Here is an 18,807-nt window from a genome sequence, read left to right on the forward strand (position 1 = left end):
GCAAGAAGGCCCCCAAAGCCTCCAGGCCTCCACTCTGCCCAGAGGCCCGTACGGTGCCGCCGGCCTGCCTGACGGTAACAAAGGAGTGCTCCGCTTCTCATCCGGGTTCGGTGGCTGGGCTCGCTTCCGATTTCTGCCCAAGAGATGACCACAAGCGAAGCGGCTGAAGACACAAAGACACAAATGCTTCTGCTTCTCATCTCGCCGACGTCTGCCACCAGGTGAGGAAGTTCTCTGCTTTCAAGGGCTCAGGGACTAGACACGGCCCAACCTGGCTACTCTTCCGATATCAAGGTCAACTGCACCACCTAATGACACAGCCCGAGGAGGACTGCTCATCCCATCCACGGGTTCCGGAGAAGGCCCGACGTGGTCCTGAGAGCTCGAGAGCGGGCTTGCCGGAGAGCGTGGCCCTGCAGCTGACCCCGCGCGACAGGAAGTGAGCCCCGTAAAGGCTGGTGATGAGTGACCGTTCTGGGCAGAGGGTGCGAAGGTGCGAAAAGAGGATCAGCAGGTTGCCCAGCGGGCGGACACACTATAAGCATGGGGGCAGAGGGAGGCAGGGGCGCCAGACTGCTGTGGGGAAGTCCTATTCCCAGTTTGCTGAACACTTTCTAAGTTACCGGAGGGTTTTAAGTGAGGGGTGCTGGAATCCTCAGAGCAGCAAGAGGGAAGGTAAGGACATCAGTGAAGAGAAGGTCGGTAAACCAGGGTGGGGAGACCAACAGTTTAGAGCAGAGCTTCTCAGACTCGGCCACGCACACAAATCAGTGAGGACCAGGGACGGTGCTACGTGCCGCCGGACTTGGGGGGTCTGGGGTGCAGCCAGACACTCTGAGCTTCTAACAAGCTCCCTGAGACTGATGCCACTGGTCCAGAGACCACGTCTGGAGTAGCGGCTGCCTAGATGGAGCGGGCGGCTGTTGGACACGGGGACACGTGAGGTGTGTTGTGGGGGCAGATGCCACGGCAAGGGGAGGACGTGCTGACAATCACACGTGGGGGTGACGCGTGGGGACCCCCTGGTTTCGGGCTGAGCACTGGAGTGGAGAGTGGGCATTCACGGCTAGGGAAGCTAACGGGGATGGGGAGGGAGGGCTGTGGAGTCCCCAGCACTGGGTTAGGGGAACTCCTCAGAGCAGGACGGAGGTGACTGCTCCCGGGGGGGGGGGGGGGGGGATGCAAAGTGGAACCAGCTGGCCGCAGCCCTGCCCTGGGGCAAACTCAAGGAAGGCCAAGAGCACATATCCTTCAGATGGGGCCCACGGCTGTGGCTCCCTCCTATCAGGGCTGTTGCGGGGCGAGCTGCAGAGACGGGAGGAGGCCGATGAAACCCACCTGCCCCAGCCCAGGCTGTGGATCAGGAAACAGGCCCCCAGGAGCAGTGAGAAAACCCAACAATACTGAAACTCAAAGTGGGATTCTGCAAACAGTACCAGCCAAGCCACAGCTTCCAGGGGCCCAACGGTAGGAAAATCAGGGCTCAGGGAAAAGGAAGAGAAAAGAGGAGAAAAGTTCAACAGACTGACATCCCCAGGCTAGCGAAAGATGCTTTACATGAACAAGAGGGCCGGAATGAGATCGGGAAACCTTTATCCTCTATTTTTTCAGACAATTTCCCACATGGCCACAGAGAGATCATGGCACTGATTTTTACTTTAAAATCTCGCAAAGAAGTGGAATTTTCCATCACTGCCAGGGGATGAAGGAGCTCAGCAAGTAATAAGAGAGGTGGGAACAAGGATGCAATTCTTCAAGTCATCCTCCCGAAATCACAGCAGACACCAAGGTCTCTGAAGGAAGTTTTATTTAAAACAAAGATAAAGATTCACAGGGCTAAGGGAGCACTAAGGAAGGCTCACAAAGGACAGGAGTTGGCATTAGGTGACAAGGGAGCATAACCCACTGCCAAGACCCTGAATGAATGTTTTGAATCTGGATCGACATCGTGAAGGTCGTCCTGCAGCCGCGGTAGAACAACATTCTAGAAGGAACGTTAAGTCCAAAAGCATTGGAAGAGGCTACCTGTGTGTATAATTAGGAGCCTGACAGAATTAAAACTGGCAGGGCCCCAGGATCAAATAAATGGTACCATAAAGTTCTTTAGGCGAGAGCCAAACCTCACTACCCAAGACGTGTAGCTGACAACCAACCAGTTCTCATAGTACGGGATACGATAAGGGGAAAACAGAGAAAGTCATCAGTGACACTTCGTGCTTCTATAAAGCTCAAAAGGACTGGGAATAAAAGGAGATGTCTATCTGGATTGCAGGCATCCATCAGGGCCCTAACAGAGAGGCCGGTGTTAGACCCTCCCCCACCAGCCCCCGCCAAGAGTTAGGAAGCAGTCACACATATGCCCTCAGCCCCTGCAACATGCAATGCATTCAGTCGCCTGCACAAGACCGATGACTCCCCTACGTGGGCCCTTTCAAAGGTATCGGGGTCCATCTTGACTGTAATTACCCTACAAAACCAGGAGGCACGGAACACACAGGACATTCCCACCACGCGAGGAGGAATAGAACATGCGAGCAGCTGCACATACTATCAGCTCTTTTAAAGTCACATATGCCTTTTCCTAATCTTCTGGCAAGACAAACCACAACCATGGCAAAACCACCACAATGGCAAAGGAGAATAAACAACAGAACTGAAGACGCCAGTGTTTTATCGTGGTGTAAAAGGAGGAAACGCTGCAATTGTGATGTCTCCCACACTCAGGCAAGTGCTCTGAAGACAAAGGGGGTCCCGGAGGGGAGAGGAGAACAGAGAGGAAGCGTGAGAGGCGCTCCTGTTATTGCCACCCTGTGGGTGGTGCTGGAAGTCAGGGACAGGTCTGCTCACCGCATGAGTTAAAAAGTACCTCCTGCGGGAACAAGAAAAGTCCATCAACTCACCAGTTATTTGAACTTAAGTGGAAAACAAAACAGAAAGGGCTTCTCCTGGTCCCTTTTGTGGGCGGGATAAGGGGACAGATCTCGACTTGGTCCAGCTTTATGACAATGCAGATGACCAGGATCTTCTCTGACCTCTTAAGGATTGCAAGAGTCTCCGTGCCAATGCGATTCTGCCGCCAGGTCTCTTGCAGTGCAGTTGAACAATCATATTAATAGAATGCAGTGACTGTTTTAAAAGAACACTGAAAACAGATTTTGAAGCCTCACTCAAGTCACCTTCCAGATCCCTGTCCCCCTTATTTTGCCACAAGTATCATGAAACGCTCAACATCCACCCCCAGAGGAGGCGGCCAACTCTGAGCTCTCCTTCCAGCAGGATCGCATGGCACGAGGCTTCTCCCAGCCACGGCTGCACTTGAGAAGCACCTTCTGCAGAACAGCGTCTCCTACCAGATGCCCTTGAACACACGGACAGCACAAAAGGGCATCAGGAGACCGGATGACTCAGGGCCTTCAATTAAAAACAGGACAGGCTGCACCTGCACTTTGTCGCAAGCAGGCAAATGGTATACGTGGTCAGCCATAGACATGGACTGCATTTCCTTGCAAAAATAATGAACTGCAAACAACAAGCAACAATTCTAGCGGTGGCTGGCAACCAACACACGTCTTACCCCCTGAACTGCTACCAAAACTGCCTCTCAGACTGAGCTCTGCACACTGAGCCCAGGGGGGCTCTGCACGCCCCTCTCCCCCAGACTAACACATCAACTTCACCTTCTGGCTCCATCCACCACAGGTGACCCGCCAAGAGATGGCAAAGGGCGTGGGAAAGCAGCTGGCAGAGGATGCGTTGCTTTGGGCAAATATGGGATTTCTGCTTTTGTTTGTTTGTTTTTCAAGTCAGCAGTGAAAGCATGCGGTAAGAGCATTTGGGTTCTGAACAAGAAGGTGGCAGTGTAATTCTGCACCGTGCCAGCCAAGGGTCTGCATGAGGGAAGTAGGCAGGGTGCCTGCAGGTCAGAGACCGTCTTATTAATCGCTCCTTTCAGCCTCTCCCTGCTGCGGGGGCCCTGGCTGACAGCTTGGAAGCGTCCAGCACATCCAGGGAAAATCGTGAACAGAAGAGCGGCAACTCTAGGGTTACAGAGAACCAGGAATAACGAGTGGGTGCACCACCCGATCTGGGAGCGTGACTCCTTAGCTGTAAGCAAGATGCACGGTGTGGACAGATCGGGCCCTGCCAACAGAGTATTGCTAATCACAGTCACCGGTGAAATAGTCACTCAGCGGGCAGAGGTACAGTAACAACGATCTAATTGCTGTTGACCTGGCAACAGAGGTGGAATATTTATGTTCAGTCGATGACCCCCACCCTGGGGCTGGTGTGGTTCTGCTGGCCTCTCCTCAACTGTGACCCCCTCAAGAATCTGCAGGATGGGAGCTCATTCCTGAGCCTTGAACTGAAACATCATCTGTGAGAGACATGTACATCTACCAAAATATGTATGCTTTCCGGAAGCTGCCAAAACTCTCTGAAATCTGTAAATCAAAGTCATTTCTGTGACAACTGGGTATTTCACTAAATAACTGCCTGGAGCAAACAATGACCTTCGGCTGACACTGTGAAATGCACACAGACATGTGTGATGGTTAATTTCATGCGTCAACTAGACTGGGTCACCGGATGCCCAGATATTTGGTCAAACATTATTCTCGATGGTTTGTGTGAAGGTGTTTATGGATGAAATTAACATTTAATGTAAAGGACCCACAACTATATGGTCAACTAATCTTCAACAAAGCAGGAAAGAATATCCTACGGAAAAAAGACAGTCTCTTCGGGGCACCTGGGTGGCTCAGTCAATTGGGTATCCAACTTCGGCTCAGGTCATAATCTCACAGTTCGTGAGTTCGAGCCCCGCGTTGGGCTCTGTGCTGACAGCTCGGAGTCTGGAGCCTGCTTCAGATTCTGTGTCTTCCTCTCTCTCTGTCTCTCTGCCCCTACCCCACTCACTCACTCACTCTCTCTCTCTCTCTCTCTCAAAAATAAACAACAACAAAAAAGATAATCTCTTCAACAAACGTGTTGGGAAAACTGGACAGCAACATGCAGAAGAATGAAACTGGACCATTTTCTTATACTATACACAAAAATAAATTCAAAATGGATGAAAGACCTAAATGTGAGACAGGAAACCATCAAAATCTAGAGGAGAACACAGGCAGCAACCTCTCTGACCTCAGCTGCAGCAACTTCTTACTAGACACTCTGCCGGAGGAAAGGGAAACAAAAAGAAAAATGAACTATTGAGACTTCATCAAGATAAAAAGCTTCTGCACAGTGAAGGAAACAATCAACAAAACTAAAGGCAACCGACGGAATGGGAGAAGATATTTGCAAATGACATATCCGATAAAGGGCTGGTATCCAAAATCTATAAAGGATTTACCAAACACAGCACCCAAAAAACAAATAATCCAGTGAAGAAATGGGCATAAGACATGGATAGACACTTTTCCAAAGAAGACATCCAGATGCCTGACAGACACATGAAAAGATGCTCAACATCACTCATCATCAGGGAAATACAAATCAAAACCACAATGAGATACCACCTCATACCTGTCAGAATAGCTAAAATTAACAACACAGGAAACAACAGGTGTTGGTGAGGATGTGGAGAAAGGGGAACCCTCGTGCACGGTTGGTGGGAATGCAAACTGGTGCAGTCACTCTGGAGAACAGCATGGCGGTTCCTCAAAAAATTAAAAATAGAACTACCCTACAATCCAGCAACTGCATTATTAGGTATTTACCCATAGGATACAAAACTACAGATCCGTAGGGGTCCATGTACCCTGATGTTTATAGTGACACTATCAACAATGGCCAAACTATGGAGACTGGGCAATGGATAAAGAAGATGTGATATACACATACAACGGAGTATTACTCGGCCATCAAAAAGAATAAAATCTTGCCATTTGCAACGACGTGGATGGAGCTAGAGTGTATTACGATAATTGAAATAAGGCAGTAGGAGAAAGACAACTAGCATATGATTTCACTCGTATGTGGAATTTATGAAACAAAACAGATGAACATATGGGAAAGGGGAGAGGAACAGAAGAGAGGGAAACAAACCACGAGAGACTCTTAACCACAGAAAACAAACTGAGGGTTGATGGAGGGAGGTGGGGGGGTGGGCGAGATGGATGATGGGGATTAAGGAGGACACTGGTTGGGATGAGCACTGGGTGTTGTATGTAAGTGACGAATCCCTGAATTCTACTCCTGAAACCGATACTGCACTGTATACTAACTAGAATTTAAGTAAAAATCTGCAAAGGAAAAAAGAAAAAAACAAAAACATTTAAAGTAAAGGACTAAGTAAAGCAGACTGCCCTCCTAGTGTGAGTGGGCCTCACCCAATCAGCCAAAGCCTGGACACAGCCAAAAGGCTGGCTCTCCTTGAAGGAGAAAATTTCTCCTGCCTGCTTACCCTGGAGATTGAACACTGGGTTTTCTCCCTGCCTTTGGACTCCAGCTCTTCCCGGGTTTTGAGCCTCCTGGCTTTCAGACTGGAACACCAGTTCTCCTGGTGCCCCGGCCTTCAGACGCAGGTGAACTACACTGTCAGCGCTTGGGGCTCCACCTTACAGATAGTACATCTTGGGACCTGTCAGCCTCCATACCTGGTGAGCCAATTCCTTATAATTAGTCTCTGTATACATGCAGATATACACACGTGCACACGCACCCACATACACACATACACACACCATTGGTTCTGTTTCTCGGGACAACACTAATACAACGTGCTTTTTCATCAAGTCTCAGCAGAAATGGTAACTGAGTCACAGAGAAGCGAGCTTGGCAAAGTGCATGCCCCCGGACAGCCTCGCCTGGACTAACCCTGTGATAGGTCGGTCCCTGGGCACAGGGAAATGCTCCAGACAGGCCACAAATACCACATGGACCCTGAAAGGCTACTGGATTTTAAAAGCAAACAGATGAATGAATAATACATATCCACTCCACCTGCAGCTCAGAGGTCCTTTCCCAGACAGATACCCCCACAGCCCCAGAGGGTGATGCCCCGCAATGTACCCACCCTCCCCAACTGCTGTCTAGGGGTCACCCTCAACAGTAATAAGCAACATGCTTTTTTTTTTTTTAACTCAAAAAGACCCATATCATAAAAACCACCTGTTCAGTCATCCTGACCTTCTTAAAAGGAAAATGCTGAGTGATTATAAAGTTTCCTTACTATTCAGAAACATGGAAGAAAGGGGTGTGGTGCACGTGCTGGCCTGGGTACCAGGCTCTGAGGCCATGCCCAGTGTCAGTGACAGTATCAGAGAGGACAAGGGGTTCCTCTGATCATCAAATGGCAGGAATGCTCAGAGCAGATTCACTGCTTGGGTTCTGTGACTGAATGGAAAAACCTGGAAACTACTGATTTGTCAAAAATGCCAACATGCCTTCAAGAGGGGTAACACAGGTCAAGAAGCCCATGGAGAAAGGACATCTGGCTCCGAGAAGTGACAGGAAGCTGTGGGCTGTCTGAACTCAGGCTTTCTTCACTGGTCTTTGAGCAGTGGGAAGGGACAGTGAAGGGAGAGACCAGGCTGAGGTCCTTCTGGGCAGTGACTCCTCTGTCACCACTTGGTGCTTGCAAGAGGGCCCATCATTTAACTGAAGTGGGGCCCCGCCTGCCCCCGCCCCCTGCATCTAGTCACCCAGCACTGACCACCAGCTCCTGCTCTCTCCTCTGCCTGGAGCCCCGTGCCCACCCAACTCCCTGCTACCAGAACTCCCTTCGGGCATCATGGCGTCCATGAAGCCCTTTCTGCCCAACATGTGCCCCTATCCCGGACCCAGGTTCAAGGTGGGCAGCCCCCTGGTGCTCCTACAGCACCCTTGGGGCACTGGCTGACATCCCCAAGGCGTTCATCACTCTCAGGTAGAGCTGCCTGTTTAAGGTCCGCATTTCTCAGACCTCTTGAATTCTGCTGGTCCTATTTTCCCCTTTCACCTCCAGGATACCATGTTATTTATCGTACATGTACACATTAGCTATCTCCCTCAATTAGAAGGTATGCTCCTCGGGGTGCCTGGGGGGGGGCGGGGTTCAGTCGGTTGAGCATCAGACTCTTGGTTTCAGCTCAGGTCATGATCTTACGGTTCAGGAGTTCGAGCCCCACGCTGGGCTCCATGCTGGGCTTCTCTCTCTTCCTCTCTCTCTCTCTCTGCCCCTGTCCCGCTTGTGTTTCCATTACCACCCAAAATAAATAAATTAAAAAAAAAAAAAGAAAGAAAGAAAGAAAGTAAGCTCAAGCGTACCATTCGTTTGTTCTGTTCAGTGAAACAGCCAAGAACAGCACCAGGCTGGTCGAAGCAGCTCAGGGGTGCTTGCTGAATAAAAGAGCGAATCATTTCCTTCGCCAGGTTTATCTGCCTCTTGAGAGCAGGACCTGTCTTAACCACAGAACCCAGCATGGTAGACAGACTAACGCGCCCCCACCTCAAAGAGGTCCATGCCCTAATCCCCAGAATTGAAGAATGTTACCTTGCAGGACAAAGGGGACTTTGCAGATGTGATTAAGTTAAGGGCCTTGAGATAGGGAGATTATCCCGGATTATCTGGGAGGACCTAATGTAATCACGAGGGTCCTTATGAGACGGAGGCAGGAGGGCCTGACTGAGCGAAAGCAACGAGGCGAGAAAGCAGAGGCCGGAGCGATGGGGTGTGAGAAGGCTCGCTCTGCCCTTGCTGGCCCTGTAGGTGGAGGAAGGGAGCCTCAGGTCGGGGATGCCGGGGCCTCTCGATGCTGGAGAAGGCAAGAGAGGGAATCCTTCCCAGGAGGAACGCAGCTGTCGAAGCCTTCATTCTGGCCCAGTGAAATCCGTCTTAGACTTCTGACATCCAGAATTATTCGGTAATACATTTGCGCAGTCTGAAGCCACTCACTCGGGGGCCATTTGTCGCAGCAGCAGCCAGAGGAGCGAGGGAACCATGATGCCGCACACGGTGACGAGTGCACCGCAGATGGGCCGTCTGCTAAGCGGATGCTGTACATCGGTACATAAAATGTTAGCTTTCAGTCTCGAACATACATTTTGATCCAGAAAAACAGCAAAGGGGCATTTAAGCCGCGAGCCACAGAGGTGGTGGTGGTGCATCTGTTTTTTCTTTAAGTAACTGACTGACTCAGAGATGCTTATACTAATATTTCCTGTGCTGGCAGGTCTCACCCTTCATCTACTGAAGGCAGTTTTATTAATCAAAGATAAATTTCCTCCTCATAAAACCCTAAATCAAGATTTAACAAAAGGCGGGGGGGGGGGGGGGGAGAAACCAATTTATTTATCGAAAGCTGTCTGGTCTTCACAAATGCAATTAGTTGCACTAAAAGCTCTCGAGCGTCTCCCCGGGCCCGGCTGGTGCGGTACGCATAAGGACTCGTCCTCCTGAACACTTCGAGACACTCGATCCCCGCGAATCTGTTTCTAATGCTGACACTTGAGAAAAAAGATGTGACAGGAAATCGTTGAGGACATGTTTCTGTGTCCAACTGAAAATTTAAACGGTCTGAATTATGGGCGAAGTCTTTTCCATGTCTCATTTAAGAACAAGAAGAAAGCAACCCAAGAAACCATTTTTTCTTAGCTCTTTGCTTCCAATACCCCCAGCCTACCCACCAAGCCTGCCGGTATTTTCAACCCAGAAACTGAAAACCCAAAAAGACTGGAAATTAACCACTTTCAATGATCACTGATTCACTTTCATATAGAAAAGATCCTTTCTGGGGCGCCTGGGTGGCTAGGTCGGTTAGGTGTCCAACTTTGGCTCAGGTCATGATCTCATAGTTCGTGGGTTTGAGCCCCGCATCGGGGTCTGTGCTGACAGCTCAGAGCCTGGAGCCTGCTTCAGATTCTGTGTCTCCCTCTCTTTCAGCCTCTCTCTCTCTCTCTCTCTCTCTCAAAAATAAATAAATGTTAAAAAAAATTGTAAAGAAAACATCGTTTCAATCAACATTAATAAACTGGGAAAAAATAAAATTAGGAACAGAGCATATAACTATTTTTTCACGTGGGAAAGAAATCTTGAGATTTTTAAACCTCCAGAATCCATTCACACACAACCTGGAATGTTTTTGGCCCTGTGGAAGATATGTATAAAGCTGGAAAGCTGAAAAAGATCTCAAAATAAGCTATCCAGTAGCAACTTGAAAACCTTTTTTTCTGCAACACATGCCATGCACTTTACTGACAAGGTGATCTTGCTTTTTCCTTCCCAGTACTGTTCTACGGGATATAATTCAAAAGGTGAAAACCAGAGCTCCCTCCATCCCACTTAACAAACATTTACTGAGCAACTACTACGTGTGTTATTATTTTGGGTTGCAGCAGGACGAAATCCCCAGCACCGAGGTCCCCTGCACGGGGAAGGAAGGGCAATATTTTATGTCAACAGGTATGCCAGAGTCCACACCGCGGTGGTGCAAGCATACTCGTCATGCAGAGGTAATTCCTCTGCTGAAAAATCCTAGACCAGAGTTTCAGAAAAGAAGAAAAATATCACACCAATTTCTCTAATAAAAACAGCCATCTCGACATTTCAATGATAGGATAACTGAGTTCAGAGGGCATTCTTTAACACACTGCAACCCCTTTGCCAAAGGAGGGGGTGTTTGCTGTCCGCTCACCGGTCCATCCGTCCATCCTTCACCCATTAAGTAGCAACAGCCCCAGCCAGCGAGGTCCCAGGCCAGACAGGCAGGATGGTGACGAGGACACACACTCTTGGGGAACATTTCCAAATGCAGCTGCTCCAGACTGTGCAGGACACGGATGCTCCTCCTTGCCCTGAGTTTCCAAAAAACCACAAGATTCTCTAAAGGATGCCACTGTTTTCTGCCACCAAAACACACTGTACCTGTTTACACTGGTCGGACTGGAGGCTTATCTGCCTCATCCCATGTGGTGCTGGCAGCCTGACACCTTGAAGCACATCTAAGCTGTGTCCTGCACTGCCTGCGACGCCCAATACATCACGTCCCAGAGCAGTGGCAAATCACCGTCGGGAGCACCTTCCTATAATCCTCAAAAGAATTTGGCAGGGAAACCGGCAAGACCCTTCCTGAAGCGCCAGGCCCAGCTGAGGACTCCACAGGTCACGGTGCGGAAAACCAGTTTCAGAAAAGCTACAGTAAGACAGTCGGAAGACAGCGACCTAGTAAATACAAAAGGAAGCTAACAGAGTGGTTAGCAACAAGGCGTGCGGGTCTGTTCCCAACCCACCGGCGCCAGGGCCCTGCAGACCGAAACGCCACATCCCACTGCGCGACTTCTGTGCAGGATCTTGTTGAGAGAAACCACACCAACCGAGGAGCGTTTCTGGGATACGCGGTCCACACGTTCACCTAGACATGCTGAGTTTTGTCTGCAGGTCGGGAAAGCCGGAGTCGAACCAGAACGTACTAACTCCACAGAGAATTCTGTCACCTGGGTTTCATGCTTTGCATTGTGGCCTGGGCACACTTGGGGGCACCGGCGTGGAGACAGCTCGGGAAGCGTACTTCCCATGTATCAAAGGGAGGTTGCTGGGGGCACGGCACCCACGGGTCCTCATGTCAGAGCCGCACTAAGAAACATCTTTATTTGTGCCAAGAAAACCCACTCCTTCTACGAAGTTCGTGTTGCCTGTTTCCCGCTTTACCCTTCTACGATTCAGTACCAAATTCACAGTCTAACATGCATACCTCCCATAACACACGCCTCTCCCAGGGCTCTGCTCAAACATCAGCAATCTACCCGACAGTCCTTTCTAAATAGCCCCCAAGCACACTCCTGGGCCCACAGGCCTCCTCCTCCTTTTACTTTCCTCCTCCGCACTTATTCGCCATCTGACACCCTTTGTGTCTCACTCGTTCATGTGTGTCTTACTTTTTTCCCACGAGAGAGTAACCATGTTGATGGCAGGCACTGGTTCTCTCCTGGAACCCCAGGCATGCTGCCCAGTGAGAGGGGGTGTTCACGAAGTACCTCCTGAACGAACGGCTACAGTAACAGTTAACTGCATAAAACTCTACAGTGTGCATTTCACCTTACTCCGTGAACTTGAACTTTGCCCGAGTCTGATGTGTTTACTGTTGTTTTGCTTTTTTTAAGTGCTTGGGTAAGCTGGACTAAATCTTTTGTAAAAAAAAGCAAGAGGCAGTAGAGAGATAGGTACAGACAGAACAAAAGGATGATCTAATTCCCAAACACACTGCATTTTAACAGCTGGTAAGGTCTCTGGGGGTGGAAATGAGCCAAACTGTTTAACTGTCAATTAAGGAGAGTCACCGTGATTCAAAACCGGATGATTTCCTTCCCATTGGCTCAGCCATCGGTCAGGTGATGCTGCATATCTAATACGGCCAGCCCGTGGTCCGTGGCGTCCACGGGGAAGCCCTCCTGGCTTCTCTGCCTGTCCCCACGGTCCCCACTCATTCTACTCGCTGGTGCCTTTGGCACCGAGGGCTGCTTTTCGTGACAGATGTGTCCAAGTGTGTCCACATCTGCTCATTTTCACTCTGGGATTCTCTGAAGAGAAATAAATGAAGTTTCCATAATTTTAAAAACTGTATTATTCCTCTCCCCTAAAACATACCTCCACACACAGAGCTCCTGAAGACACGAGCCCATAATAATCGGAGGCAGAGTAAGAAATGCGTGAGACTGAGCTCTCTCTTTCCAAACCCCACTGTAGGTAAATTAGGCCTTGAAAACCCACGGGGAAGGAGAGAGAGAGGGCATGTGGCGGTGTGAGGGGATGACACTTAAGAGGCAGGGGAGGGTCCTTACCTGTTTCACGACAGTCACTGTCCCTGGAGCCATGGCAACCACTGAGGCCACAGCGGTGGCATCATGGGCCTCGGTGCCCAGCTCGATGATCTGCTGGAGGATGTTCACAGCCGTGGGGTCAAGTCGGTCCCCTTACAAGGAAGAAACAAACAGGACAGCATTAAGCCCAGTGGCACTGGAGGGCACTGAGTGCAAAACCAGACCTTAACAGAGGCCATTCTTGGGTGGTGTCTTCTTCGGGGGAGGCATGGATTCTCAGCAATCGCTCGCTCTAACAACAGAATAATCCGTGTGGTACTTGATAGCTTTAAAGCACTTTCTATAAGAACATCTCAAAACCCCAAACGATCCTGTGGGGAGATGACATTGTGATGAGACACCCACATTTCGTGGATTGGTTACCTCTGCACAAGAAAGACAGGAGACTTGCCTGGGGTCACTGGGTCAGTCACAGCCCAAAGCCAGAGCTGAAGCCCAGATGCTCTGAATCCACACTTGGTGACACAAGCCTGCTTCTCCAAACAGACCCCTGAGAAGTCCCAGCCCGCACAGCAAACCGCAAACAGGGTCCCGTGAGCACACGCACAGCAGGTGGCCAAGAGAGCGTGCCAAATAAATCACACACGCTAGGACAGAACATCCAAGGATGTCTCAATTATTGAAACCGGTGGGCTTCAGAATGCCAAACCAGTTTAAGCTTGGGGTTCTATTTTAATCATCTCAGAAGATTGGAATCCGTACCATCAGGGCAGCTACGGAGTATAGACCCTGCCTGCTCTCACCATCTGCTTGGCCATCTGCGACTCTTCTGAACACGGCACTCTGACCCTGATCGCTAACTCACTAAAAGGGAAATTACCGCATGATCTCTGTGTTAGCATCATGTTACCAAGTCTCCGCGCGCGTCTGCATCCCCGCGGACCCGTTTTCCTTGGGCCACGGCCCAATGTGAGTCCGTCAGTAAGAGACGGAGGAGGGGAATGTGATGTGTGCGATGTGGAGGGCAGGCGCTGGCATGGGACTGGGACGATGACAGCGTTAGCGACTTGTATGTATTCACATTGCACCACCCTGGCGTTCCCCTACACACACACACACACACACACACACACACACACACACACACGCACACACGCACACACGTGTGCATGCAAAGACACCAGCACAGACACACACAGATACACGTGCACACACACTCTCTGCTTAAGGGAAATGTGTCAACTGTGCCTTGCAGCCAGCCAGTCTGAACATCCAAAGACTAAACAAAACATTTACCCGAAAACCTTACTGAGCTAGAGTAAGGTTTAATTCCTCATGCGCTTGCTCCCTCAGTGACCATTTATCAAGCCTGTCACCAGGAGCGTGGCTCCCAGCAGGGAATCGGCCTCCATCTAACACTCTCTCCCCTCCTCCCGGGACTCACGGGCTCCTGAGACAGATTTGTAAGCAAATTATCACCACACCATGTTGGTCGCGTATTGGGAGGCAATCAGGGAACACAGCAGAAACGTCGCATAGGTCCCGAGCAGGCGACATATGATCTGAACACTGAAGGTGCAGGCAGGTGGCCAGAAAAACCATGCAGGGAACAGAGTTCACACAGGGCGGTGCACAGAGGAAGGCCGTGCCTGCACAGCCCATGCAGGACAGCAGGCACAGAGACAGGAGGCAGGCGACACAGGGCAGGGCACCAGGACCCAGAGCAGCCCAGCCTGGCTGCATGGGTGCAAAGTCTGAGCTTTAGTCCAAGTGCCAGGAAGAAACCCCAGAGAGGCTTTAGAAGGGGTATGTGTGTGTGTGTGTGTGTGTGTGTGTGTGTGTGTGTGCGCGCGTGCGTGTATGCGTCAGGGATGACGACAGACAGGCCAAGGCCAGAGCTTGAACAACTGCTGAAGTCACCGAACACGAAGGAAGGAAGCACAGGTTCAGGCCGGGCCTCCGCTCTGGATGCCCCATTTATCAGCCAGGGCCGGGCCACCCTGTCCGCTGTCTCCTGAGTCCCCGCGAGCTCGGCGGCCCAGTGAGCACAGCCCCGAAGCAACAGCCCCAAGGAGTGTTCCGCACAGGCTTCCTACAACCTGCTCTTCAGGGCTTTAAGAACTGGGAAAATATGGCAATTTCCCATCCTGCCTCTACTTAATGCCTTCCTCCGAATGCAAATCGGGCTATGGTTACACATTAACTGGGGTTTGTGTGCTAGACAGGGCGCTAGGAAAACATCTCTAAGCTTCATGCCTCAATCACCACCAGGCTGGCAGAGTGGTTTGAACTTAAAACTGATCTGGCATTTCAGAGTGATGACTGTTGACACAGAAATCCTGCTTCAGGGCTTTTCAGGCGGCTGGGAAGCAGGCAGTGCTGGGCTCGGAGCTCCGCAGGGCGGCCCTGGCGAGGCCGCTGCTGCCCCTGGAGCTGGAACCAGCCCCCTGGGAGACAGGCCCACGAGGCAGCCAAGGATGGGACAGAAACCCAGATGGCAGGCCCAGCTCCAGGGCTCAGCCGGCCACTTACAGCAAAGCCCTCTTCTCACCGTACGTGCGGAGGCCTGGCCGCACGGCCGTCAAGTTCTGCCTCTGCTGAGCTTCCTGGGCTCCTATCAGGGGGCGGAGGCCTCCCAGTCTGACGGCGGGGCCCCCTGCGGTCCAAATGGTGGGCCAAGGATGCTGAAGGGGACCGATTCACGGACACCGCTCCCTCACAGATTCACTCACTCCGCCTGCCTGCTGCAGACCAGCTGGAAGGCAGCTCGAAGGTGCGCAAGGGGACCGAGCGCGCGCTCTCACCGCTCTCGGAAGTGTATCTCAGATCCTGGAGCGCCGCCACGGCTGCCTGCGTGCCCTGAACGTCCTCTTCGGCTTCTGTGATGTGCACGTACTGGGTGGAGGGCTCCTCGGGGGCTTCTGTTGCTGGCTAAACGAAAACAGATCATCTGAGTGATCCAGAAGGCCACCTGTTACTTACCCACAAGCCCCAGGGTAACGTACTGAGACCAAATCAATACGCACGAGGAGCCCCTGTGGCACCTCATGCACCTGGCGTCCCTGAGAAATCCGCTGTTCCAATAAAAACACACTTCCCAAAAAGGAAACTTCTCCTTGCAAATACCAAGACGATTTTATTATTTCATTTTATTTATTTTGTTTTATTTAAGGTTTGTTTATTCTTGAGAGAGAGAGAGAGAGAGAGAGAGAGAGAACGAGCAAGCAGCGGAGGAACAGGGAAGAGAGAACCACAGAATCCGAAGCAGGCTCCCGGCTCTGAGCTGTCAGCACAGTGTCCAACGCAGGGCTCGAAATCATGAACCGTGAGCTCACCACCTGCACAGAAGTCAGACGCTAAACCGACTGAGCCACCCAGGTGACCCACCAAGACGCTGTGAAACCAGCTTTGGTGGAAAGCTTCCTGGTACACACTCTTGCCTTAGGGAACGGAGTGTGCTGTTCGTATTTAGAGATGAGACATGCGCGGAGAGTCTCGTACGTGCCGTTGTCTCCTCCCACTGCTGTCAGGGCTGCCGGAACCTGCCTGGGCCCGGGGCCTTGAGCCATCAGGCTGACGGAAGGAGGGCACAGCAGAGCTGCGGGTGGAAGGAAGCGGGCGGGAAACACCGTAACACGTGCTGGCACCCAGCGCTCAGGGAGCCTCGGCTATTCGGGCCACTCTCATTTTCATATGAAGGATATGATAAACAACAGACCACGGGAAATGTATCTGCAAAATCAGGAGTCGCGAGGGTGGGAGGGGCTGGAGTGACATTCACAGGTACCTTGTGCCCCAAGGAGAGAAGAGGAGGAACAGAATTTCCACAAGAAATCTGCATCAATAATGCTCTCTTTCTGGAAGAGGTGGGGAGTGTGGGTGAGCTAGAAAGAACAAAAGGGAGGACCTCGCACAAAATTTATAGGAACCGAAGTTCCCATGCTCCGTGAGCACTTCGTGGTAACTGATACAGCTCAGAATGCCAGGTGGTTATTCCTTTCCAGGCAAGGGGCCAAGTTCATGTCAGGGTTTCCAGCCTGACCTGTAGCAGACACCCAATAAATATGTGTTGAATGCACAGATGAACAAAATAAAAAAAGCCTACTTCCTTTACCGGTAAGCCACGTGTTGCCTGACAATGGCTGGATCCAAGCAACGTCTTAGCCTGTGAAAAACAGGACCCACGCACGATGGCTTCTTTCTCATGGGGGGAGGGGGGTTCTGCGTCCCAACCACAAGTGGGGAGGACCCGACCAGTGTGGCATAGGCAGCTCGTCACCCCACAGGTAACCCAGCACCTGAGACCGGCTTCTTGGCTGCTCTTCTGTCTTGCTTCTGGAGTCGAGTACGTGGCTTTGTGCCAACGACCTGTGTCGGATTCGACGCTCTGCGTCACGTGTTGGCATCTGCAAGAAGCACGGCCTTTGGAGCAGAGGGCCATGACCACACGTACTTATGGAAGCACTAACTGACCAGGAGACATGGGTTTTAGGTCAAGAAATGGCATTCTGATCCCTATGAACAGAGAGCAAATCCTTGCGGCATGAACTTGAAACACCAGAGGACTATACATTCTCCCCTCGATGAGGATGGGAGGTTGGCCACACATGCCACCACCCCCACCAATAACCACAGTAGCTGCCGAACCCTGGGGGCCTCCCAGGGACCAGATACAGACCTCAGCGTTTTGAATATCTTGTCTTTCAATCCTTTTGACCTGCTGGGTATTACCAGCCTCACTGCATGGATAAGGGCACTGAGGCCACTGAGATCAAGTAAATAACAGTTCACGGTCCAGCCATTTATTTATACGGGATGGCACCAGAGTTCAACATCGTCTGCCAGACTGCAGTGCACACACACCCTACGTGTTCTCACAGGAAATTTCAAACATACACAACAACAGAGGGATGAGCCTTCCGTGCACATGTCACCCAACGTGAATGATCATCAATTCACGACCGGCCTTATCTCCCCTCTGTGCCAACACACTCCACACTCTTCAACTGGATTATTTTGAAGCAAACGCAGGGGTCACAGCATGTTATCTACAAATATTTTAGAACGTATCCCTGGAACACGAAACTCTTTGAAGACATAAGCACAACGCCACTGGGACACTCCAACACCCAATGGTAAGTCCTTAACATGACCACACATCCAGGCCGTGTCCTCACCTCCCCAGTCGCCACATTTCTTAAAACTTACTCTTCAAACCAAATGTGAGTTACTGAATCCGTGGATTAGAACTGACTGACACGTCTCCTAAGACTTCAATTTCTAGGTTCTCCCTCCGTTCCAACTGCCCCCCCCCCCGCCACCACCATTTATAATTCTGTTGGGGGAAGCGGGCCATTTGTCTCCAGACTTTCCAACGGTCTGGACTTCGCTGACCACACCACCATGGAATCCCTGAATGTGCTCTTCTGTCCACCGTGTCTCCTGGCCGTTGGCAGATGTGGAAACTCAATCGGATACCGGTTCCCTTTGGAGCAGGAACGCTTCGAGGGTTGTGTTGTCCGCTTCCCGTAGGAGACACGTGATGCCTGGGTGTCTCTACTGCTTCTGTGATGTCAGTAGGCAGCGGTCGGCCACTTGCTAGATCCGTGACATCACGAGAGGATTGCAAAATGGTCATCTTGTCAATCTTCGTTTGTTAGCTGGAAAATTTATAAATAGGAGCTTCTCCTCATCAAATGTGTGGTTATGCTGAGGTATAGTTTGTTCAGAAAATGGTTAAAATAATTGGACTCTTGGCCTTTACTTACCAAAACAGAATTGATGCCCTAATATCCTATAAGGTGCCTGAGCGTCTGCCCCAGGATCAGTATACGCTGGATGTGCTTCGCTGTAGTTACTAAATACTAGCAAAAACCTCAGAGTAACAGTATCAACCCTCCCCCAACAACAAAATAATTGAAAAGAGTACGTGTTTCTGCAGCTCTTTCCCCTTAGCTTATGCCCCACAAGGGAGGAGCAAACTCCTACCTTAAAAGACTGCTGAATAGTTCCTCTGTGTAGCTATGCCATTGTTTTCATATACAGTTAGAAGCATTTATTTCCCTTTAC

The 18,807-nt window shown here is 50.8% G+C and overlaps 1 protein-coding gene across 5 annotated transcripts in view; it reads right to left on the minus strand.

Moving 5' to 3' along the window:
• Nucleotides 1-18,807, minus strand: part of ZFAT (zinc finger and AT-hook domain containing) — a 351,032-nt gene that overhangs the window by 70,682 nt on the left and 261,543 nt on the right. For all 5 annotated transcript variants that reach the window (XR_005796642.1, XM_040494478.1, XM_040494480.1 and 2 more), the window contains 2 exons: nucleotides 15,543-15,669; nucleotides 12,760-12,890 (listed from right to left, as the gene is read on the minus strand). Coding sequence is in view for 4 of the 5 variants with exons in the window: in XM_040494478.1 (XP_040350412.1) it covers nucleotides 12,760-12,890; nucleotides 15,543-15,669 (258 nt within the window). In the remaining variant the exon portion in view is untranslated. The remainder of the gene's footprint in view (nucleotides 1-12,759; nucleotides 12,891-15,542; nucleotides 15,670-18,807) is intronic.

The sequence above is a fragment of the Herpailurus yagouaroundi genome, unplaced genomic scaffold (genome assembly GCF_014898765.1).
Source record: "Herpailurus yagouaroundi ecotype Mexico unplaced genomic scaffold, PumYag 186, whole genome shotgun sequence".
NCBI lineage: Eukaryota > Metazoa > Chordata > Mammalia > Carnivora > Felidae > Herpailurus > Herpailurus yagouaroundi.